This window comes from Xyrauchen texanus, chromosome 31, assembly GCF_025860055.1.
Source record: "Xyrauchen texanus isolate HMW12.3.18 chromosome 31, RBS_HiC_50CHRs, whole genome shotgun sequence".
NCBI classification, from domain to species: Eukaryota; Metazoa; Chordata; class Actinopteri; order Cypriniformes; family Catostomidae; genus Xyrauchen; species Xyrauchen texanus.
In genome coordinates this window covers 34,393,291-34,419,736 of record NC_068306.1, presented here as the reverse complement: position 1 = coordinate 34,419,736, position 26,446 = coordinate 34,393,291, and the positions used below count along the sequence as shown (strand labels likewise).

At 37.4% G+C, this 26,446-nt stretch overlaps 1 protein-coding gene across 1 annotated transcript in view; it reads right to left on the bottom strand.

Annotated features, from left to right (window-relative positions):
* The window catches only part of LOC127625343 (transmembrane protein 164), a 50,637-nt gene extending 27,694 nt beyond the window's left edge, over positions 1-22,943 (bottom strand). The window contains exons 1-2 of the mRNA XM_052100588.1: positions 22,148-22,943; positions 5,490-5,539 (exon numbers count right to left, since the gene is read on the bottom strand). Of these exons, the coding sequence (XP_051956548.1) occupies positions 5,490-5,539; positions 22,148-22,585 (488 nt within the window). The 5' untranslated portion in view covers positions 22,586-22,943. The remainder of the gene's footprint in view (positions 1-5,489; positions 5,540-22,147) is intronic.
* Positions 22,944-26,446: the final 3,503 nt, after the last annotated feature.

Sequence of the window (26,446 nt, the reverse complement as noted above, 5' to 3'; positions counted from 1 at the left end):
GGGAGAACTTGCAAAATAGGGTGTTCAAATACTTATTTTCTTCACTGTATCTTAAATATTTGTTTTGGGTGATATATTAAACATGCTGTAAATTAAATGTGTCAAGATAATGATATCTAGCTGGTCAACACAGAAAGGGATTGTCAAAATTGCAAGAATGAATACCCACATTTCACAACTTTTCACCTCAATTTCAATTAACAATTGACTTTTGATTCTTTAATTCAATTACTTTCGTAAAAACATATTTTCTAATATTGAAAGAAATAATACTTTGAGCTACATTTGATACACGAAAGGTGTTACACAAATCAAATTATTATTATTATTAATAATAATTAAATTGCATTATAGGTACATAATGTTTTCCAAATTATTAACCAAATACATTTAATTTTCTAAGGGAATTTAACATTAAATAAAAAAAAAGCTTCTGGTGCATATAAAATGTTTTGTTTAATTTGTAGTTTATTCATTTAAGTTTTAATTGTAATTAATTTCTTTGTTTTGTTGCAGGGACAGTAGAAATGTTGGCTAGACAAATAAATGGTTTCACTAATAGCTATTATTATTATTATTTATATTATATTACTATTAATAATAATAAAGGAGTTGCATTATAGTTGTTTATTATTTTTTAAATTCAAAATGAAAAGCCAAATAAATTATTTGTAGTAAATAGTTTTTTAAAGAAACTCTTCATTAAAGGAAAAAAATCAATAAACACGAAAAATATACTGTAAAATAAATTATATTTATTTTAATTTATTGTGGAATGGTCAGTAAAAATGTTGGCAGGACAAATACAAATTTTACTAGTAGCAATTGTCTTATTATTATTCATGGAGTTCATTATAGTTGCACAGTTTCCTATTTTTGAAAATTAAAAACATAATAAATATTTGTTAGTAAACTACTTTTTTCTGATTAACACTTTTATTGATTCAGACACATGAAACAGAAAAGTAAACATATATACACCGAATCAACTTTTAACCCCCATAATTCCCTTTCGCCCTCCCAATCCCCAACCCCACCCTGACCCTCAACAAATATCCCTGTGGTCCAACTTGATAATACACACAAAACAAAACAAAAACAAAATATATAAATAAAACACACACACACACACACACACACACACGACATATATTTATAAATAATCACACACATTTAAAACTACACATCTCTCTCCACTTCCCCTCCATGAGAGCCTTCCAAAAAAGACAAATAGCTGCCCCATTTTTTTATTAAATATCCTTCTATATGACATTACTTCGAATGTCGCCAGTCTCCACCCTGCCCATCTCTATGCACCACTCCTGAAATAAGGGCACTCCAGCAGACTTCCATCCCGTAAGGTTGACCTGCCTCCCGATCATACACTGGGTAGGACCCAATTTTTTATATATTTATCCCCTATATTAATGACCACCCCATCGCCTAAAATACAGTGTCAGGGGTAAAATTAAATTTGAGTGTCCAATACGTCACACATAAAACTCTGAACCCTAAACTAAATATTTTGGATCTTAACACACCACCAAATACATGGGTTGTGTCCCCATCTACTGATTGGTATCGCCAGCAGGTGAGTGTGTTTTTAAGACCAAGCCTATACAATCTAGAGGAGATCCATTAGACTCTATGTAAAATCTTAAACTGCATAAAGCGCACCCTTGCATCTCTAGATGCAGACTTTAAATTTATTTGAATCCTATCCCACAGTCCCACAGAAATCTTTCTCCTATAATCTCTTGAGAGAAGTTGAAGCTCTGTCCCCCAGACTCTGAATTATCAGGGAGATATACACTGATGCCTCATGGACTTTTCCAAAAGCAGTAATCACCACTCCCTGAGTATCCGCCGCTCTAGGGGGGTGTATGCTACTACCAAAAATAGTACAGAGCAGGTGACGCAGCTGTATATACCTGAAGAGTAAACTGCTTTTTTACAGAAAACATGACTAAAGAATATAAATAGCTTTTTTTTATAGCATATGCTGTTGCTAAAAATAATATGTGGCAGGGCGGAGGGCGGGGCCGGGTCGTGATCATACACACCCGGTCCCGTATTAGGCTAATTAAGCCTCTGTGAGGGATAAAGGTCGACTGCAGAGGATCGTGCGTGAGAGAGAGTGATCGTTTACGGACATGTCCGTCACGTGTGTGTTTATGTTGTCTTTTAAGTTTATCATTAAACTATTATTTATGTTGAAAAGCCGGTTCTCGCCTCCTCCTTTCCATTGATCCCTTTACACAATATTATATATTATTATTAATGGAGTTGCATTATTGTTGCATAGTGTTTTGAAAATTAAATATTTTATCCTGAAACATAAAATATGCTGTTGCTAATAATAACATTATTATAATAATAATAATTATTATTAATGGAGTTACATTATAGTTGCATAGTGTTTTGAATATTAAATGAAACAAAATACGCTGCTGCTCAAAAAACATTATTATTATTATTATCATTATTATTATTAATGTAGTTATATTATAGTTGCGTAGTATTTTTTATATTAAATATTTTTTCGGAAATGTATAAAATATACTGTTGCCCAAAAATTACATTTATAAAAAAAATGTTGTGGTAGGGTCAGGAAAACTTTTGGCAGAACAAATTATAATTGTATTATTATTAATTATTGTTCATTTCATTATTGTTGCATTGATTCCAGCTATTTTTGCAATAACCTAAAAACCTAAAATTAATTGTTGTAAATTTCTTTGAAAAAACATATTAAATGAAGAATATATGTAACTTTTTCTGACACTATAAAATATGCTGCTGTTAAAAATGACATTTATTTAGCTTTTTTGATTGGAAAGGTATGTGAAAATGTTGGAAGAACAAATACACATTTTTACTAGTAGAAATTATTTGTAGTAAATTGCTTTTCTTAAAAAAAAAAAAAAAAACATAATTATATAAAACAAATTAAATAACTTTTTCTGACACTTAAAAAATATGTATATTTATATATTGTTGATAAAAATTCAATTTAATTTATTGTGTGGTAATCAGAGAAAATTTTGGCAGGACAAATAAGACATTTTACTAGTAGCAATTGTATTATTATTATAATTATTATTATTCACACAGTTCATAATAGTTTGATGGTATCCAGCTGTCCAGTTTTTGCAAACTAAAAACAAATGTTGTGTAGTAAATCGTTTTTTGTTGTTGTTGTTGTTATTTAGAAAACTTGAAACCTAAAATATATTTTTCGGATGCATATTTTATGAAAGTAGCTAAATATTACTTACATTTTTTGTCTCCTGATTAGTGCAAATGTTGGCAGGACAAATAAAAAATTTATTAGTAGCCTGAACGTTCCAGAGGGAAAAATCCTTACTGTTCAGCCACAAACTTTGAACTGTTTGGTCAAAACTGTCACTAGGTATGTACATCTGTCCAATCACAAAGCTTTGCCAGGAGCTTTCCACATTAATATGCAGTAGTAGGAATGAGCGAGATTCAAACTCAGATTATCCATTTGAGGAAAACTATTTATAATGTGACTAATCTAAAATTCATGTAATCTCTGAGGTTATTTATTATTTATTGTCATCTGGTTACATTACCAGAACAGCACGTCTCTCATATAGTACATTAGAAGCTCTCGAGAGGAATTCAGCACCATAGTGCATCTTATTATGAGGTGTCAAAATAGACAGAGGGACATTAACTACGTTGCGTTAAAGCCATCACATTCACTGCAATGCCATATAATGCAACAGAGCAAAGGCTTTACACAAGCTCTTATTTGTATGATGTCCATTGTGACATTATTTCCAGGATAATTCAACTAACATTCCCCCAGTTCTCATTTACTGTCTTAGTCTCATAATGGTATTTTTTTAATTCTAAATATCCTTTTATTATTTTTCAGTAGTTTTTAATATTGTAATATATCACAGTACCATTACAATATATCCTCCCCAGATCATGGTACCGCAGTACTTTATCCTCTCTACCCCCATGAATTTGTCACTCCTCTACTTTCCTTAAAATGAAAGTAGCAAAAGCAACTTAATATTTAATAAAAGTAGTAGTACAGCTCAAGTAATGTAAAGGGATTGATGACTGTAATCTTTTTAACTTGTAAGGCCACCGGCAGCATTGCTTTCCAGTCAATCATGTTGGAGCTACATTTATGGCCCTGCCATTCACTTTTTCACTCCTAGAAACAATGACCAGGATATATTCAATTCTACCCCATGAAAGCTTTCCCTCATTGGATAGGAACCAGCTTTCATTGAAAATTAGATTTTAAGTCAATATGAAGAAATGGCATTCTCAACCCAATTTACTTCTATAATGTGACATATTTCCAAGTGTAACAGAACATTCAGGTAAAAAAAAGGCAGGAATCGATTTTGTCCATTGGGAACTGATTGGATATGATCACAATATGGATGGAAGGGGTTGAAAAATAGGGCTTTGGTGAGCCAAAAAGGAAAATCTTCCACTGATGAGCAATGCACAAGAAGAACGGGAAAATGTATTAAGAACATAATTAGCAAATTCTAACTTCATGTTGACTTAAAGATATATACAATTTGGGTTGGGCCTATTTGTACCTATATGGCAGCAGATATGCTTGTTGAAGTTGAGAATGATATAGAGTGAGCCAACTGGAGGGGAACTATAAGACTCACACTCTAAATCAAATTGAGTTTTACTCCGCAGCCACTAAGTAGAAAAATGATATCTAAAGTTATTTAAAAGTGCATGAACAGCATTGTTTGCGGTTCAATCAGAGCAACCTGGGGTTAAGTACCTTCCCCCAAATGTTCACTATTTACCTCTAAGACCCATTACCTCTAACTGCAGTTCCTAAGTGAACAACTACATAGGATTGAACCTGCAAACTCTGAATTGGTGCTTTAGGACCAGTAAGATTCCACAAGTTGCTGTCATGGTAAACACATAGGACATATGTGGTTTGTGCTATAGCTGAAGGAAAACTTTGGATCAGTTCAAACAGAACAATGGCTTGTCAGTTCTTCCCATTGAAAAGCTCCTCACTGCCACCGACTGCCTATGAAAATTTCAAACATGATGGAATTGTCGGAGAGTCAGTGGGACCATCAACTAAGCAGGGAGATTAGTCGTTGAGGCTGTTAACACGTGCACCGACTTCCCTTCCCTGATTCTCCAATGACTAAGTAAATCAACTTAAAATCGTCATTATCAGTACATCACAGATACAGTTCCACAACAAAACTGTCAAATAATAACTATCTTAAGCATCTGCAGGCAAAGGTGTTGACAGGTCGAAGGGCTATTTTAAGAAGAGTCTGGTGATCTGCAGAGGTCTGAATTCCTCATATGCCGGAGAGGCCAAACACTACAGTAGTTACTGTCACTGGAAACAAATTACACAAGAGGCCAAGTATGAAGGTGACAGAGTTATTGTGCAAGCGCTGAAGATATCTTCACAGTTCTCTGCAAAGCAACCTCAGAGTACTCACCTAAAGATGACCATGGCGGTTTTGCAGGGAGGACATGCAAGCAGGAAAATCTGGAAAAGAGGAAGTGATAAAGCTCAATGCCTTTAGGTGAAGTCAACAGTTTTATGTTGTAATCTCTGCTTTAGATAAAGAGGATATTGCACTAGAATAAACTGATTGTTATGCTGCCTGAATAGCCATCCCAATGTTTAAACAGAATGTTGCGCAAACGCAATACATGGCCAGAAGTACTGTATGTGAACACCCAAACACCACACCCAAACTGTATGTGCTTGATGAACATGAATTCCAAAACCATAGGCATTAGTAGAAATCTGGTCCTCTCTTTGCTGATATAACAGCTTCCACTCTTCTGGGAAGGCTTTATAATAGATGTTGGAACATGGATCCCTGGATTTGCTCCCCATTCAGACATAAGTGTGTGAGTGAAGTCAGGCACTGGTGTTTGGTGATGGAGAATCAGCTTATTATTTGTTCATTTCATATTCAATTAGGAATTCAAAATAAAAAAAATTAAAAAACAAATAATGACTTTTCATAATTTCGATTTAATGCTCAAGTTAAAAATAGGAAATTGGAAAAATAACCACGGGACACTGTGTGTTTTGATTATTGTTTTGATTATTTGATACATTTTAATTTAAATTAGTGTTTTGTGCATTTTTTAAATGAGAAATCATTAAAGAGTAAAGAAAAGAGACGAGCATTCAAGAACTTCTTTTAGCGTAATTTCTATGATGAGCAAGTCCCTCACACCTAAGCTGGGAAAAGTTAGTTTTGGGTTTGATATTTTTTTGGATATTCGGTTTCTCGTACACTCACGCTCTCTACCAGCAGAAAGTTTGCAAAGATTTCACAAACTTGGCTTGATGTTATAGTAGGGCCTATATAAATATAAATGGTATATAACTATAACATACAGACATAAAAGACTGCACAATGACTGAAAATGCTCCGGTGCGCTTTCATTTCTTAGTGTACTTAAGGGGCCATCTGAAAATTCCACTCACTATTAAACAGGTGGTGTCCAATCACTCATTCAGCTGATGTGCAAGTTAAACATAAAACATTAAAAGGACACTTTTATATTACAATTGTTGTTGTAGGTTGCCAGTTAATAGACTGACATACTATATAGACTGACATACTGAGATGTTTATAGTAAGTCCATTAATGAGTACAGTATTAGATTATTTTTGAGAAAAGAAAACTACAATTCACCAAAATATGATTTCACATTCCAAAGGTTGTAGTAAGTTTCCAGTAGATAGACTGATTTACAACAGGTGAGATTATTACAGTATATCCAATAATATGAGTACAGTATTGGGTTATTTTAAGATAAACATAAATATTCCTGAAAATTGTATTTTTACATCCCAAATGTTATAGTAATTTCCCAGTGTATAGACTGACTAACTGTTAAAAACTCACCTGTAGTAAGTCAGTATATCCCTGCACGCGGAAATCACAACCCTCTTACTCAAAGACGCGATAGAGCCTGTCCCTCCAACCGAGATGAAGAAGGGTTTCTACAGCCCTTACTTCATCGTACCCAAGAAAGGCGGCGGCTTCCGACCGATCTTGGACTTGCGAGTTTTCAATCGGGCTTTGCACAAACTCCCGTTCAAAAAGTGCACACAAAAACACATCTTAACTTGCGACCGGCATCTAGATTGGTTCGCAGCGGTAGACCTGAAGGACGCGTACTTCCACGTTTCACTTCTGCCACAATACCGACCCTTCCTACGGTTTGTGTTCGACAGCCAGGCGTATCAGTACAAAGTCCTCCCCTTCAGCATGTCCCTATCCCCTCGCGTCTTTACGAAAGTCGCAGAGGCAGCCCTTGCCCCGCTCCGAGAACCCGGCATCCGCATACTCAACTACCTCGAGGACTGGCTCATTCTGGCCCACTCCCGAGAGTTACTATGCGCTCACAGGGACCAGGTGCTCAGGCACCTCAGCCGTTTGGGGCTTCAGGTTAACTGGGAAAAAAGCAAGCTCGCCCCGGTTCAGAGCATTTCTTTTCACGGCATGAAGTTAGTCTCAAAGTCAGCATGCCTCACCAACGAGCGCACGCAGTCAGTGCTGGAATGCCTCGCCGCCTTCAGGCCAGGCACAGCGGTCCCTTTAAAACTTTTCCAGAGGCTCCTGGGGCACATGGCATCCTCCGCGGCGGTCGCGCCTCTGGGGTTGATGCATATGAGACCGCTTCAACACTGCCTCCAGACTCGAGGCCCGAGACGAGCATGGCACCGCGGCACACATCGTGTGATGGTCACCCCCGCCTGCTGCCAAACATTCAGACCCTGGACAGACCTCTGCTTTCTGCGGGAAGGAGTCCCCTTGCAGCAGGTGTCCCGACGCGTCCTGGTCACTACCGATGCCTCAAAGTTGGGTTGGGGAGCCGTGAGCAACTGGCACGCAGCCACGGGCCGTTGGAAAGGGGCCCCGCTACGCTGGCACATCAACTGCCTAGAGTTGTTTACTCTATTCTTTTCCCTGCGGACGTTTCTCCCATAAGTTCGGGACAAACACGTCTTGATCAGGTCAGACTGCACCACCGTACATAAATCCCGCCACATGTCACAACTCGCCCGTCGTCTCCTCCTTTGGAGCAAGCGTCACTCACATTCCGGGCAACCTCAATGTGGTAGCGGACGTGCTGTCACGACAACGCTTGCCCAGTGGAGAGTGGAGGCTTCACCCCCAGTCAGTTCAGCTGAATTGGGAATGGTTCGGCAAGGCTCAGGTAGACCCGTTTGCCTCCCGAGAGACCTCCCATTGCCCGCTCTGGTATGCCCAAACAGAGGCTGCCCTCAGGGCAGAGACACTGGCACACAGCTGGCCCTCGGGGCTGCACAAGTATGCATTTCCCCCATTTAGCCTTCTTTCACAGGTGCTGTGCAAGGTCAGGGAGGACAAGGAACATTTACATTTACATTTATGCATTTGGCAGATGCTTTTATCCAAAGCGACTTAAAGTGCACTTATTACAGGGACAATCCCCCCGGAGCAACCTGGAGTTAAGTGCCTTTCTCAAGAACATAATGGTGGTGGCTGTGGGGATTGAACCAGCGACATTCTGATTACCAGTTTACCAGTTATGTTCTTTAGACCACTACACCACCACCACTCCAAGAACAAGTCACCCTAGTGGCTCCCTACTGGCCCACCCGGGCTTGTTTCTCGGACCTCATATTCCTCACGACAGCCCCTCCCTGGCAAATTCCACTGAGGAAGGACCTTCTTTCTCAGGGACGGGGCACGCACTGGCATCCGCACCCAGACCTCTGGAACGTCCACGTCTGGCCCCTGGACGGGACGCGGAAGATCTAGCTGATCTACCACCTGCTGTCGTAGACATGATCAAACAAGCCAGAGCTCCCTCTACCAGGCAACTTTACGCCCTGAAGTGGCGCTTGTTCGTGAATTGGTTTTCTTCCCAGACTGAAGACCCAAAGAGGTGCACAGTTAGGTCAGTGCTCTCATTTCTGCAGGAGAGGTTGGAGGGGAGGCTGTCTCCTTCCACCTTGGAGATGTACGTAGCTGCTATCGTGGCCCACCACGACGCAGTAGATGGCAAGTCTTTGGGTAAGCACGACTTAATTATCAGGTTCCTAAGAGGCGCCCAGAGGTTGGCCTATCACACCCAGGCCGTGCACCCCTCCTTGCGGGTCCGAGCACACTCAACAAGGAGTGTTGCATCCTCGTGGGCACTGGCCAGAGGCACCTCCCTGGCAGACATAAGCAGAGCAGCGGTTTGGGCAACACCTAATACCTTTGCGATATTCTACAATCTCAGGGTTGAGTCAGTATCGTCCCGTGTTTTCTCAGGTCCAAGCCGGTAGAACTCGGTACACGCTGACGGACTGACCGGGTGGATCGTGATTTAAACTGTACCCCTAGTGCGCTTCTTCGACACAACGAAAGTCGAAGTGAACGAGAGACGGGGAACGTCTAGGTTACGTATGTAACCTCCATTTCCTGATGGAGGGAACGAGACGTTGTGTCCTCCCGGCCACGTCGCTGAGCCGAGCCACTTTTGTGGCCGGACCATTTCCAGCTCCTCAGAAAAATTCTGAATGAACTAGACGTATTTCCCCGCCTTTATACCCGTATGTCCGGAGGCGGGGTACGCAAACACACTCTCTCAGTTTAACTCTAGACTATCTACCAGGCATACACCTAATTTATCACTCAATTCACAGTTATGCTGCTTTAGTTAAGTCTGCTGGAACCGTAAACACTTCTCTTATTCTTTAACCCTGCTTTTAAGTGAGTGGCATTTACGCTAATTGTTTTCTATTTCTTTCCCTGTCTCAAACTCGGGACTATATCCTGAGGTTACCAGAGCCTGCCAGATTTATCTCCGATCATAAAGGATCATGGAGATCATGGAGTGGTGGTGGTGGTGTATTGGGCTAAAGCACATTACTGTTACTCAGAAGGTCGCTGGTTCGATCCCCACAGCCACCACCATTCTGTCCTTGAGAAAGGCACTTAACTCCAGGTTGCTCCGGGGGGATTGTCCCTGTAATAAGTGCACTGTAAGTCACTTTGGATAAAAGCGTCTGCCAAATGCATAAATGTAAATGTAAAGTGAAGAGAGTGATGATGACCAATTAAAGCATGTGCCAGCACATGCCAGCCAGACTTCACTTAAGTCTACTAAGACAGACTTCACAGAGTATGAACTGATGCAAACTCAAAGCCATGGGATTCTTCATGAGCCTCTGTCTGAAACATGGGCTCAGGATGAAGTTCACCAAAATGACTTGCCATAAGATAACAGCTGGACTGCAATGCTCTCACTGAATGATACCTATATCAGCTGTCAAAGGAGGGACAAAACTAAAAGAAAAAAAAAAGAACTACATAGACAATGAAATAACCACTAACAAAAGACTTCATCAGCCAAAATCAAAGGACAATGCATCTACATTTTTATCTTTATCATTGGCTTTATTTCTCGCATGGTTTGCTGTGTTCTGGTCTATGATCGCTTGGCTCTTTTAAATTTATGAACGGAGGTAACTGACTGTTTGATACGTGATCCCAGTGTCAACTGGTGGTTCCCTTCTCATGCTGCGCCAGTCACGCTGACGCAAGTCTGCCACCTGCCTGGGTGTATGTGCTTGCGGAGGAAACGGCGAAGGAGGCGTCGAAAGCGGGCTGGACTATTAGTGAGGTCGAAGAAGTCGCAAAGGATTACTTTCTTCTCATCTGTGGCCTCAGAGCGGGATGGTGTTGAAGTGCTGCCGACTCTGAGGGGTTCATATTTGGTGCCTGTACATCCAACTTCATCTGGATCAGGGTGGCGACCATCGCGGACCGTGGTTTCGAGGTGGCGGCATGAAGGCCACGGTGCTAACCTAAACAACCTACGTACCCTGGGTAGCAGTAGGTCGGGAAATACATATGTGACTTCTCATCTTTCGTCTGACTCTATCTCTGTGACAATGGCTTTGATCAATGCAAGATCTCTCTAACATGTCTTTTATACTGAACGATCTTTTTCTCTCTCAGAAATTGGATTTTTTATTTGTTACGGAGACTTGGCTCAGCAACGGCGACATGGCTCCTATTTCAGAACTTTTACCTCCCGACTGTAGTTATTTTAGCTCACCTAGGGCAGTCGGTAGGGGTGGGGGCCTTGCAGTTATTTTTAAAAACAAGTTCAAATGCAGGCTTCTGTCCACCGAGGCGTTTTTTACATTTGAAGCTCAGCTTATTATGCTGAATTCATTTAAATCTGTGTTATGTGCCCTCATCTACAGACCACCGTCATATAACAAAGATTTTATAAATGAGTTCTCAGATTTTTTATCTGCTATTATTCCTTGCTCAGATAGCATTTTAATTTTGGGGGATTTTAATATTCACGTGTGTTGTCCTTCGAGACCACTGGTCAAAGAGTTTGTTAATTTATTAGATTCTTTTGGTTTATTTCAGAGTGTTGCTGGCCCTACACATATATGTGGTCATACCCTTGATCTGGTTTTATCTCTGGGTTTTCTATCAGCAATGTGCAAATTGCTGACACTGTGTTCTCAGACCACAAGACTGTTATTTTTAACCCACATTTTTCATGCAGTGATCAAGTTAATGATGGCCCTGTTGCTGTCACATCTCGTTTTATCACTCCCTCTACTGCTAGTAGTTTTTCAGCTGCTTTTAATGTTTCTCCACTGAAATCACTGCTGGAGTCTCCTTTTTCTGATATGGGGCCTGAGGATTTGGTCTCCCAGTTCAACTTGTCATGTTCTGGCATCTTAAACACTGTGGCTCCATTAAAAATTAGGAAGAAAAAGTCAAGGCTCAGCCCTGGTTGAATAGTAATACCCGTGCTCTTAGGCAGGAGTGCAGGAAGGCTGAGCTGAAAGTGGCTTAAAGATAAACTACAAGTGTCCTATGAAATTTTGAGAGACTGTTTGACTAAATTTCAAAGAACAGTTAAATTAGCCAGATCAAGCTATTTTTCTAATATCATTTCAAAGAACTGTCATAATGCTAAAGTTCTCTTTTCTACTATTACATCATTTCTTCATCCAGTTGCCCTTACTCCCATCTCCCCTTCGGTGGACACATGTGAGCAGTTTTTAAAATTTTTTACTGTTAAAATTTCTGGTATACGCTCACAAATCTTACCTACTAGTAATGATCCTGTTACCTATCCTGTTCCGCAAAATCTATTGACCTGTTTTGTACCTGTGTCCCTGTCTCAACTCAAACATATAATTGCACATATGAAGCCTACTGGTTCTATGTGTGATGTTATTCCATCCACTTTGTTTAAAGAGGTGGTGGAATCAATTGGTCCAAGTGTGTTATCGATTATTAACAGTAGCCTGACCACTGGTATTGTTCCCAACTGCTTTAAGCATGCTGTTATTCAGCCTCTTCTTAAGAAAGCAAACTTTGTTTCATCTGATATGAACAGCTTTAGACCTATATCAAAATTATCCTTTATGTCAAAAATATTAGAGAAGACGGTGCTTGCACAATTAAATGATTTTTTAGCCATCAATAATTTGCTCGATCAATTTCAGTCAGGCTTCAGAGCTGGTCATAGCACAGAGTCATCTCTGTTGACAGTTTTAAATGATATTTTATTAGGTGTGGATTCTGGTAGTCCTGTTGGTCTTCTGCTGCTGGATCTTAGTGCCGCTTTCGATACGGTTGATCATGACATACTTATCAATCGCCTAAGAGACCAGGTTGGTATTCAGGGGTTAGCCTTGGATTGGGTCTCCTCATATCTCAAGGGTAGAACGATTTCAGTCTGTTTAGAGAACTGTTATTCATCAGTTGTTCCTTTAACATGTGGGGTTCCTCAGGGCTCCATTTTGGGACCCGTTTTATTCTCCCTCTACATGCTTCCGTTACGAAAGATCTTTGAAAGGCATGGCATACACTATCATCTGTATGCTGATGACTCTCAAATTTACTTTCCTATTAAACATGGGAATCACCACTCTTTTGAGTCTCTGCATAAATGCATGGCCGATGTGAAGTGTTGGCTGGCAAACAACTTTCTTCAATTAAATGAGGATAAGTCAGAGTTTATTGTTTTTGGTCAAAGGGATGTGACTTAAATTTAGAAAGAAATTTGTCACTGCTTCCAGGGAAAAACTTCCCTAAGTAAAAAACCTGGGTGTTATATTCGACTCTGAGCTCAGGTTTGATCGACAAATAAATGCTGTGGTTAAAAATAGTTTTTTCCATCTTAGAACTATGGCAAGGTTGAAGCCCATCCTTTCTTTTGATGATTTGGAGAAGGTTGTGCATGCCTTTGTGTCCTCTCGATTGGACTATTGTAATGCTTTGTATCTGGGTGTGAGTCAGGCCTCTCTCTCTCGCCTGCAGCTGGTCCAAAATTCAGCTGCTAGGCTTTTAACTGGAACCAGGAAAAGAGACCATATCACCCCAGTTTTGATTTCACTACATTGGTTACCGATCCAATAAAGAATCAAGTACAAAGTGTTGATGTATGTGTTTAAGGCTCTTCATGGTCTTGCACCTGAGTACATCTCTGCTTTAATAAGTTTGAATCAACCTTCAAGGTCTCTCTGCTCTAGTGATCAGCTGTGTCTGTCAGTTCCTCGATCTCGCCTAAAAACTAAAGGTGATAGAGCTTTTGCGGTGGCAGCCCCTAGACTTTGGAATGAGCTTCCATTGGTCATAAAATCATCTCCGTCTCTATTCTCTTTCCAGGGTGCCTTAAAAACGTATTTATTTTCCCTAGCTTTTAATTAATTGCATTATAATTTGTACTAGGTAGATTTTATCTTATTCTTGTTTTATAGGTTTTAAATGTTTTTTTGCATTCTTAAGCTGTATTAATGTGATTTTATTTATTTTTTATTACTCCATGTACAGCACTTTGGTACCCAGTGTGGTTTTTGAAAGTGCTTTATAAATAAAACTGAGTTGAGTTGAGACATGTATTTCCTCAGTTAATTCAGGATAATTTCAAGGATATTTCCTCAGTTAATTCAGGATCACTTCAAGGACATTAACACTAAAACACCAAAATCATTTTGTTTAACCATTGACCCGCAACACTTTGTTTACTAATTTTAACCACTAACAGTTCTAAAAATAAATAACTAATATTGGCATTATATTTATAAATTTTCTGTTATTTCTGTTTCCATAATTTAATGTACAGCCGTTTTGAAACAATGCCTGTTGTGTAAAGTGCTATACAAATACATTTTGCTATCGTGAAGCCGCATTCATATGATTTGCGCCATTTGGAGCGCCACATAAAATAACATCATGCTACAGTGAGTCATGTGAATGCAGATTTTGTATAAAAATACATTAATAAATAAACAAATACTGTGAATAGGCTTTTTTAACACTGAATCACTGTTGTGTGTTTTTGTGGTGTGTATGTCCGTTTACTGTCCAGACACATCACAAAGGTTCTGGCCTATTCCAACCAGAGTTTAGAACTCATGTTTGTAGATTATGTATAGGTATATATAATTTTTTTATTTGCTGACAGCATCATAAATATTTAATTTTAAAAAAATACTTTGCTTCTGACCATTTAAAAATATGTTGTTAAAAAGTTTCTAAATGTATTTTTTTTTTTCATGTTGCCAGGCCATGTAAAATTTAAACGTTATCCCAAAAGAAAAAAAGCTGGTATCGATTTACAATAAATTTCCATTTGATAACAGTAGTTAACAACATTAGTTAACATGAACTAACAATGAACAATACCTTTACAGCATGTATTAACCTTAGTTAATGTTAATTTCAACATACTGTATACTAATGCATTTTTAAAATCAAAAGTTGTACAAGTTAACTTTACATGATACACTGAACTAACATGACCTAACAATTGTATTTTTATTTACTAAAATTAACAAAGATTAATAAATGCTGTAAATATGTTCATTGTTTGTTCATGATACCTAATGCATTAACAAATGTTAACGAACAGAACCTAATTGTAAAGTGGAACTGAAAATCCTTATTGTTGAGCCCTGTCTGGCAAAATCTACAGCCATAAAACAGCTTTATCCAAAGCAGTATTCATTTTGATTGGCATGACTTAATAGCAGCTGTCAAAAGGAGGCCAGCATTTCCTTTTTCAGACATTAAGAGCAGCTTGGGAGGAAGACCAATAGTGAAAATCAGAATAAAGTCATTATAATGCGAGATTAAACTCGTTAAATTTCGAGAAAAAAGTCGAAATACAATCTTGAGAATAAACTCATTAAATATCGAGAATAAAGTCATTATAATGCGAGATTAAACTCGATTAAATGTCAAGAAAAAAGTCGAAATACAATCTTGAGAATAAACTCATTAAATATCGAGAATAAAGTCATTATAATGCGAGATTAAACTCGTTAAATGTCAAGAAAAAGTCGAAATACAATCTTGAGAATAAACTCATTAAATATCGAGAATAAAGTCATTATAATGCGAGATTAAACTCGTTAAATGTCAAGAAAAAGTCGAAATACAATCTTGAGAATAAACTCATTAAATATCGAGAATAAAGTCATTATAATGCGAGATTAAACTTAATCGAGTTTTTCTCGAAACACAACGACTTTATTCTCGATATTTAATGAGTTTATTCTCAAGATTGTATTTCGACTTTTTTCTTGACATTTAACGAGTTTAATCTCGCATTATAATGACTTTATTCTCGATATTTAATGAGTTTATTCTCAAGATTGTATTTCGACTTTTTTCTCGAAATTTAACGAGTTTAATCTCGCATTATAATGACTTTATTCTCGAGATGGCTTTATTTTTTTATTATTGCTTGGCCCTAATCCTCTTCCGTAGATTTGAAATTACTGTACATTTAAAAAAAAAAAAAAAAGTATGAAATTCACACGGTAAAACATCATATAATGTTTAGCTGTAGTATTTTCAATATATCGAAAATTTGTTTGGTGTGCAAAGGCCCTAAAAACGTTTTCTGACATATTTTTTATAAATGTGCCTACAAACATCTTCCTCATACATCAGAAATTTAAAGAGGTAATCTCTTTCTATTCTAAAGTTTTCAGGAAATCTGGGTAGCAAATAAGCTTTATTTTGTGTGCACGTTTGCTGTTTTTCAGCTGGACAAACTCAACTGGTACCATACTGATCTAAAGAAAAACACAAAGAACACTGAGCAATTATCTACAGACTGAGAGCAATAGAGAAAAATGCTTCTACAGTATTTGCTTAAAACAAGCTGCATTTCTAATTAAAGTTTGTTACAAATTATATTATTAGCTTAACGGTTTAAGAGAAAAGTTCAATTTAAAAATTTGCTTGACTGAATGAATTAAAAATCTTTCATCCAAAAGTATACTTGTAAGTTCTAATGCCTTTATTTTTTCAGCTTTCCTGTATGCTGCAATTACATTCTCAAGTAAAAATACCTTATATTGCTTTCTTGTCCAAAAGGTACAGGAAAAACATATCATGATATTGGGGTAGAATGCGGTGAATAACGCTGTACTCTAATAAGACAAAACAATTGCTAAAATATCTGGTAAGGTTAAATGTTGGTTAGGGTTCATTTTATATGTTATAATGCCAATCTTATTTCCCTCATAACCCCCTCAGCATGTTATTGGTTTATCAAACTGGCTTATGTTTGAGTACCTCATTTAGGCTGTTTACAATTCCCCACTAAACCAGCTTTAATATTTACCAGCTAATGATAAGACTCATGACCTTATTAAAATACGACTTGTATACATGAGTATACTGACATAAGTAGAACCACTGAAAGGCACACACAATGTATTTCCTTAGCATTACTCTGCAATTATTTAAATACACAATAACATAAACACTAAAATAAAGTGTTATCTGCAAAAGCAATGAAGATTTCTTGGTCTGGTTGTTTATTATATCGTAAAGCTTTGCTTGCAGAAAAGGTTAATGACTGGTAATGCTATGCTCTATATTTGGAATATTCACAGTATATACACTGATTGATAATGCTGGTGATATTTCGTTAAGCAGCAAGGTGATACATCACATCAATTATCGTCGTGTTGCTTCTGAAATTTTGTGTACCCTGAAATCTACCCCATACTGCTGAATTACTGACAAGCGCCAACCACCATCAGACATTTTGTATCAATTCATAAGTGATCACATTTCTCTCTAGCTCTACAGATAGCATGTTGAATGAACAACCTCTGAGCTATGGGTTCGGTTCCCGTGGGGTTCGCTTAACAACTGTAACCATGATTTCAGAGGTTGCATTTTTGCTCTAAATATATATTTTTACTACACTAACAGTTTTAGGATTTGGGTTAGGGGGTTGAGTTAATTATTTATTAGAGATGTACTCGACTAATCGAGTACTCGTTCTGCACCAGCTAGTTGAATATGAAAAACAACACTTGAATATTGCAAATTAATTTGCCTGCAATGAGCAATGCTGAATTACACTGTATTTTCCCTTTGAATCTCTCACTACATCTCAGTCACAACTGAGTCCATGGGGGGAATTCAACTGATTGTCATTGAATTCTACTCTATTTATTTTCAATTCTAGTTAGAGTCATGCAAACCAACTGATGAGTTTCTGCTTTTATGGTGGAAAAAATTATAAGTGGTGCAAGAAACTCTAAAGCTTTTCAGATCAATACATGTATGTATGTGCGTGAAATCAATTAAAAAGAAACTACTTTTACCACTTGTTCTTCTGAATAATAACATGCAAAATTATAAAATTGTGACGTAGACTCAGAATTAATATATGTGCATTACCCTCATGCCATGAGTATTGGTTTCTATGTAAGCTCTGGGTAAGTGCAAATGTTTTTTTACTGTTATTCTTTTAAAACATTTTCCCAAATTTTTTATGCACATTGCACATTACTCATTACACCCCCCCCAAAAAAGGAAAACATAGTTTGTTGAAATTATTTGCTTTTGAAACATTTCTTTGTAACAGTTGTGAATAAAACTAAATATACATTTCAAGTACGTGTCATTCTTCTTATTTTTAACGTACATTTTAATTTACAAGTAACCGATTACTCATTTTTTGTGAGTAAGAGTACTCAACTAAATTATTCAAAAATGCCCACCCCTATAAATATATGCATTCTTGTTGACTTCAATACATAATTTACAACTAAATATCCAACTTCATTTTTGGCACCACCTAGTGGACATTTCACCCTGAAACAAGTGCCCTTACATTCAACAAAACTTCCAGCTTCGGCCACTGGGGAAGGTGATTCAAATATCAATAAGCACAGACCAAACTTTCGACTGAATGGGTCTCATTTCGAAGGCTGCTGCTAGGTAGGACGCGTCCTTTGAAGGCAGTGGTATACCGAACAAGAATGTCTTTGTAGGACAAACAGAAACAGAACATATCATGGTTACTATGACAGAATGTACTTCTCACAACCTGTGTGAGTACTCTGAATGAGAAGGGAATCTCTGCGGTAAACTTTAGGAGAGTTATAACAATGTAGAGAGATAAGAAAACTGCTCAACTTGGGAATTAACATTACATCTTTTTGGGCAAATCGGCATCACTATTTCCAAGAATTTATGTACATTTCCATTGAAGCAAAGAATTGTGGGTTGCGAGTGCTCCAATAGCAAAAACTGCATAAAAGTTGTTCAACCAGTCTTTTTATTTTCTTTTTTAACATTTTATTGATTCACACAGAAAACATGAAAAACAGGAACTCTTTGATCAACATAAAATAAACTGATTTGCCAAATGCCAGATCACAATAACGTGAAGCATTGTTTCTCTGTTGGAACGGTTTAATGCTTAGCTTGTAATCTTTCTACATGCAAGGCAATTCACTTCTCTTGAAAAAGAACCTCAAAGATTTTCTGTTGAGAAGATTACTCCAATGCAAAGAGTGATTGTATTTAACCACAGTAAATGGACACAGCTGAGTGCACAACATTTTGAAGAACCATTTTAAATGGGTCCCTTTTCAACTGTAAAACCGGCTTGATTGTGCGAAAGAATGTTCCCTTCCTCCAGCCAAGGAACATCAAAGCTGGGTGTCACCCTGTCATTGCTGTGATGTCATGCTACCAGGCATCAACAGTCATGGACCCAATTGTTTTGCATGTCAATAAACTCATGCATGCAAATCTGATCACTATGCTGGTAAATATTAAAGTTGTGCCATGAGAATAGTAAATAGCCTTGATGCGGAACACATTAGCCATATTGAATGATGTATAGAAAACTAAAATTATATGGGAAAATATGCTTGACTTGATAAAAGGTTTGCATCTTCTTGCTGTATATTTTAACAGTCAACATGAAATGACATTCAAAACTTATTTTACTTACTTAATGTGAATTTTTTTTCTGAGTGAAACACGATATTCCACGAGTATAAACTGTAGAACGGGACTGGATTTTATCAGAGACTGAGACAGAACACGTTTTGAAAAGCATGTGAGAAAATGGAACACCCAATATGATGGATGTAGAAAATGAAGTACTGCTTTAGAGGTAAAAGAGTCAATCACCTTTCAGATACTGTCAGTCAACTCGAGAACACGCTTTAGCTTGACCAGCCAGACAAATACCATTTATTAGTGTGATCTGCTAAAGAAGCTAAATTTGTGATTCAGTTGTTGTCAGATTTTACTGCAGATGCCTATGTTTTTTGATCGAAATCCTGACCAATGTTTTGGAGATTTCATTCTGTCCTCAATTCAAGTAGATAGGAGCTGTGCTTTTACGTCAGTTGTACTCATTTACATTTACATTAATGTATTTGGCAGACGCTTTTATCCAAAGCGACTTACAGTGCACTTATTACAGGGACAATCCCCTGGAGCAACCTGGAGTTAAGTGCCTTGCTCAAGGACACAATGGTGGTGGCTGTGGGGATCAAACCGGCAACCTTCTGATTACCAGTTATATGCTTTAGCCCACTACGCCACCACCACTCCTGGTGGAGTGGTCACTTAATAGAAAATAGCTGCCCGGGAGTGTTTCAAAGATGGCTGCTGAGTGGACTGACTTGCCCTGAAAGAGACTTTGCTTTTATTCATTAGAAACTGATTGGATCATGCAAAGTGGGTGTTCTGTAGCAGAATAGAGTCAGACCTGAAAACAAGTTTTCTAAAGCAATGTCTATATAGCTATTTGGCTACTGGTTAGTATTAACCAATTGCTGAACATTAACTGGCCCATACGGCCTCGGTAATGTCAGTGGAAATGAAAAGTCATTTCAGAGGAAGTTATTACATTTTAATGAAAGATTACAATGACATTTTTTTTTGTATATATTTGGAATAATATGTGCTGATCATGTGTAATATGACCAGAAATGTGTAACAATAAAATAAATTAGGTTTAATTTTATTTCATGTTGATTTTAAAAGGAGGGGCAGTTGGTGTTCAGTCAATAAAATCTGCATCAATTTTAAAGTGAATACATGTGGGTGTAAGACAATAGATATTTTATTATGTTAAACAGGAAATTTGCTTTCCCAGGAAAAGCAGTGTGTGTGCAAGCATGAACCATTATAACTAAAGAGTTAAAATAGAGACTATGTTTAAGGTTTCATCATACAGACCGGTTTTGAAGGGGTTGATTTCAGGACATGTATTATTTACACACCATAACACTTCATATATCTGTAAATGGGTAGTTGACATGTCAAGCCGTGACAGCAGTGTTCTACACAGAGTTCATAATGTGGTAACTAACACACTATTTATTGAGTCTTTAAACATTAAAACATAAAGCTACCATTATATTTTAAAAATGGGGTCCCTTGCACAGGGATCATTACATTTTGACTAAAGTTTTCATGCATGCTAACTAGTTGTCGCTTAACAACTATAGATTTCATCATCATAGTATTTTTGTCATTTAATTGGAAAAGAGTGTTATGAATCTTAACCTGAAAGCTGGGATACACTGTCAACATAATATGAAAGAGAATTGGACTGACTGTCCTGTCATCAACGACTGTAGCAGTGCACATGCTAGACCTAACCTGTGCTGTACTTTTGTTTGTAACTCTAACATCTTGGAATGGCTGGTATTCTCACTTTGTGATCATGCATTTTAATGAATATTATATAATTTGTCGATGTTCTGTAGGCATGTTCCTAATAAGACAAGGAATAACAGCTTGGTGTCATGGCTTCAGATTGTAGATTTTAAGTATATGTTTTCAATGAGTTTGATTATGATAATAGCATTGAGCAGTTTTGTAAAGGAAGATTGGAGATGATTGTCTATATTGGTGGAATAAAACAGTTGGTAGATCTGAAAAGTTTTCAATCCAACTAATTTAATACTCCGGCACAAATGTATTTTATTGCATTGAAATATTTTTACTTCTTTTAAAAACGGACTCATCAGATGCAACTTTTAAACACATTTTAAAGTTTATCCTGTGTATTATGATGCGCACAAGGATGTCTCTGGGCAAAGCAATAAGCAATTTTAGCTTATTTTAATAAAAGTTAATTTGTGGAAATCAACATTGTGCAACAAATGCTGTTAATTGAGCTTAACTTTTATTACTCACATAATATTCCTTTCATCTTCAGTAACTTGGCTAAATCTAAACCTAGCTTTACAAAGCAAAGATATTGTATCATGTATCTGTTTGTACAGGTTTCAATGGGCACTCCAAGAATGTGCCATGTTTCCTCCTTTGAGTCACCTCAATAACCCACACAAACATATAAGTACAATGGACTAGGATAACACGTTTTTAAATAAATTGTTATAAACTTGTAAAATGGCGTACTATACTTAGGGGAACTGATGCTAACTCTCTTATGATATAAATAAAATAAAATAAATTAAAAGATGCCTTAACTAAGGAATAACTGGAGTGGCAGATCAAAAGTCCACATTATATAAAAATTATGTCTTAAATTGTATACAGACGCTGGGTCATTTTTGACCCACATGCATTCTAGGGTTAAAGCTGCAAACTATGGGGCATAAACCGTTGAATCATAATTTGAACAACTAATAATTAGCCTACCCATTTGTAACTGACCAATTAATCAAAATCAACTAGTATTACACTTCCTAAGTAACTGGCTGGCTGTAGTAACCTGAGGTTCAGTGTCTACAATCGTTCAGTTACCAACCCAGATCTTGTTATATTGCATTTTATTACATCATAACTAGACTTACTTGCACCATTGTGACCACATGGCATGGGTTGAGGAGGTAAATCACAGTCTTAGTGGCAAACTTGAACCCGACCTCCACCCCAAACGTCATGCACAGCAGCACAAGCAACAAGTTCTTGCACCAGCTGTCCTCCTTCGTCCGGCGTCCATCCTTGCCCACATCCCGGACCTCTTTAGGGACATTTACTTTTTTGAGAGCCACCACCAGCTCCAGCACAGAGATGGCGGTGATGAACAGAGTCTCGACTATTCTCTGCTGAGGGGAGATGAAGCCGGCACACTCGGGCCCTCCGTTGCCTTCAAACTTAGGGTCCACCCCTCCATATATCCAGTCCAGCAGACTGTAGATGTTATATCGAGACATGTTCCTCTTCTCGTATTGGAAAAGGTACGAACAAGACGGAATGAAGGATAGGACACCGACCTCTTGGCGAAACATTAACTTGAAATCTGTCTTCAGCGCAAGAATAATGAAATGATCCAGGAGGTGGATGTTTCATCAGCTCCACGTGCACATTTAATTGCCGTGAAAATGGCTGTGAAAAGGCAAAATAATCAATTGTAGGAATGATCAAATAGTTCAAAACTGATGCATCAAGATCTCAACGATGCGCTTTACTGTTCGCCGCTTATGCTGATTAGGGCGTTAGTATGTTTCCAGGGAGGAAGTCTTTGACTACGAGCCTATTCTTGTGATTCTAGAGTCCAGATAATTATTTACGAAATCGGCTACATAAAAGCATCAAAGAGCCCCTTGTTCGGCGGTGAGCTGTAAACCGGTCCAGTGGCCCGTCAAATATCACCTCACCATAGAAACGCCGCTCTGTTCACGCGAACGCCTCAAATTCAGCCGCCGCAACACGCATGCGCACAAACCAATTCACCTCAAAGTCGCTTTCAAGTCAAGTCAGTTCACTCGGTGGCCATCTTTGGAACGCTCACCGGCAGATATTTTCTATGCTAACAAGCGACATACAACTACAGCTGCTATTTTTGAATAGGGAAAGACCAAAACATTAAAAAGGTTGGTCAAAATTACGTTTAAGAAATATGTTTAAAATCAACAGTAAAATTTGACAACAATGGCATCATAAATTATGCTTCTTCATAGCTCAGATCACTCTAAAAACGCTATTTTCCAGGCTGGTTCAGCTAATGTGCATGCGCGTTCTCGAGTTACATCAGAGGCAACAGAGAGGGGTCAGTTCTATGAATGGGAGCCCAACGGCCAAAGGACGTAGAGAGGAAGTCTCGCCTTACAGGTAAAAGAGTCAATCACCTTTTAGATACAGACATCGCCTGTCAATCAACTCGAGTAAACGCATGCGCATTAGCTATACAAGCCTGCGATTGCTTTTTTATTATGCGTTTTTGCGCAATATAGAGGTGAAAAAGCAAACTTTACGCCACCAGTTTTGTACGATTTTACTGCTGATTTGAAATATGCTCTTTGATCATAATCTTGACCAACCGTTTTTGAGATTTCACTTTTCCCCCATTCAAGTAGATAGGACCTGCACTGTCATGACTGGAAACAGCTGCCCGGGAGCGTTCCAAAGATGGCCGAAAGTAATACTTTTTTGGTGTCCTGTAAGGTGGGACTTTCTTTTCTACATCCATTAGGCGTTCTAATTTCTCACATTCATTTTAACCCCAGTGATCAGTCTCTACTAAACTCATGTCAACGCGTTCGCTCGTTTACTGGAATGGGATTGGTCGAGCGCGGTGGCCCCGCCCTCCTTTTGCAAGTACGTATTTCTTCATAAACTCAAACTTTATTTGCATTTGTCTATGTATAAGAATGGGATGCATCCAACACAATATGTGTTAAGAGAAAATACTTAGAGGTTAACAATGATAAAATATCAGTGATAAAGGAATGGCAATATTGATAAAAATATAATAATATTGGGAATTTGAGTAAATGTGGAAAGCTTTAAAGGTTAATAGTTTTTACAAGTTTAGGGTTCCGTTTTTGGATTTCTGAAAGAGTTTCATTATATCTAGCCTATATCCAGGGCTGGACTGGGAAGAGAAATCGGCCGGGGATTTTACATAGCAACTGGCCCAAAAGTTGGGGTTTCACGGCCGACCAGTTCGTGGCTCGGTTCTCCCAATCGGCCCCAATGTGCATCGGCCCACTGGGAAAATGCCCGTTATGCCAGATTACCAATCCAGCCCTGCCTATATCCAGGGTTGGGGAGTAACGAAATACATGTAACGGAATTACGTATTTAAAATACAAAATATAAGTAACTGTATTCCACTACACTTACAATTTAAATTATTGGTAATTTGAATACAGTTACATTCAAAAAGTATTTTGATTACTGAAGAGATTACTTTGCATTATATTATCATTTGTTTCATTTAATATTTAGTCCTTTCAGATGAAAAACATTTATACATATAAATGATGTGATCCAAAGTGCATTTGAACAGCGGTGAAACACTTTCTTAAGATATGTTACATTCATACGAGCAGACAGAGAAGTACATTTGAAGTAAGTTTGGAGCAGAAGAAATAGAAATAAACCTTGTGTAAATTGTTAGTTTTCTATCCATTTTACATGCATATGTTACCAGACACAATCATGTTTTTTATCAAGAAAATTCACGTTGGATCATAATTAATTTTTTCTAGTAAGATCTTTGATATTAGAGCAAAAATCATATTCTTGATAATAATCTTTGTATTGTTTCCTGTAAAAAATAAATAAAAATAAAAAATCCTTAAAACAAGATCGATTTGATGTATCTTGTTTTAGAAACAACATTGCATAAGATATTTAGGTTTTTCAGAGAATGTATTTTTAACATGTGTATTTTGTCTTGGCAGAGTTTTTATAGTCAAAACAAGTGAAAAAAAATCTACCAGTGCCGAAGATGTAATCCAAAGTATTTAGAATACATTGCTGACCTCGAGTAATCTAACAATATATGTTACAAATTACTTTTACAGCATATATTCGGTAATCTGTAGTGAAATACATTTAAAAAGTAACCCTCCCAACCCTGCCTATATCTCATATATAACCTGTCATTTACTACAAAATGTATTCTTTTGTTGTAGTCTAACTTTTTAGACTAACATTTTATCCAATTTTAAGTCTATTCAAAATGAGATTTAAATGTTTCCAATTGAATCTTTACAGTATGCGTTTATAAAAAATTGTTTGGATGTATATATGAATTGTGTTTACTGGACAGTATCTATAAATGAGCTTGAAAGTGTAAGTACATACTTGTTAACTCATTGCTGCAACAAATGTACTGACAACGATATTTGGGTACTGATGAACACACTTGCATTGCTTAAGTAGCCTTTCTTTTTACATAAACAGTGTTTTTAGTCTTGAGAATACTATTTGCTTTGTTTTGAATGCTGTTAGCCTCGTTTTTTCCATTCCTGCTGTTACATTAAATGTGTTTGAGACGTTTTAGTATGAATTTGTGGATTTGTAATTTTTCTCTCCATTTCCAGACATACTGATCGCCTGATATAAAGCGACCCCTTGTGGTAAATATAGTACAATTACACATCAAATCTCCAATATTAAGTCTATTATTAGACCTTGATTGAAAACCATTTAAATTGACAAAAATTTGACTGAAGCCAAGTCAAGTCAAGTAATATTTATTTGTATAGCACCTTTCACAACACACATCATTTCAAAGCAGCTTTACAGAAGATCAAGCATTAACAGAAAATGAAACTGTAATATCTATAATGTCTTAGTCATCATTGTGTAGTTTGATAAAATATGATTGTGAATTGTGTTTAAAAATAAGTAATTAAATGATAATTGTATTAATAACCCCAGTGAGCAAGCCAAAGGCGACTGTGGCAAGGAACACAAAACTCCAGAAGATGTAGATTAATGGAGAAAAATAACCTTGGGAGAAACCAAACTCTGGCTGGTTTCCCCTCTGGCTAACATCATGAATATAATACCAATATTACTTATGTATAGTGCAAGTCATGGCTTAAAATTATTAAAATAAGTAAATGTTAAGGGTCAGTGTTTAAACATAGATTTTGAATGAACTGTAAGATTAATGACCAATGTCTTTGAAGTCCATCCTGGATTAGCTGCAGAAGTTCACATAGATGTAATTGTCCTTTGTTAGTTGGCTGATGAAGGCTTTTGTTGGCAATACATTGATAGTCTATATGTATTCAATTTCAAGAGCATAGTCTATCTTTAGACCGAGGTGATGCAGGCAGAGATCAGTGAGGTGCATCGCAGTTGAACCTGGCTGGTAATTTTGGTGAGGTCCATCCTAAATCCAAGGTTCA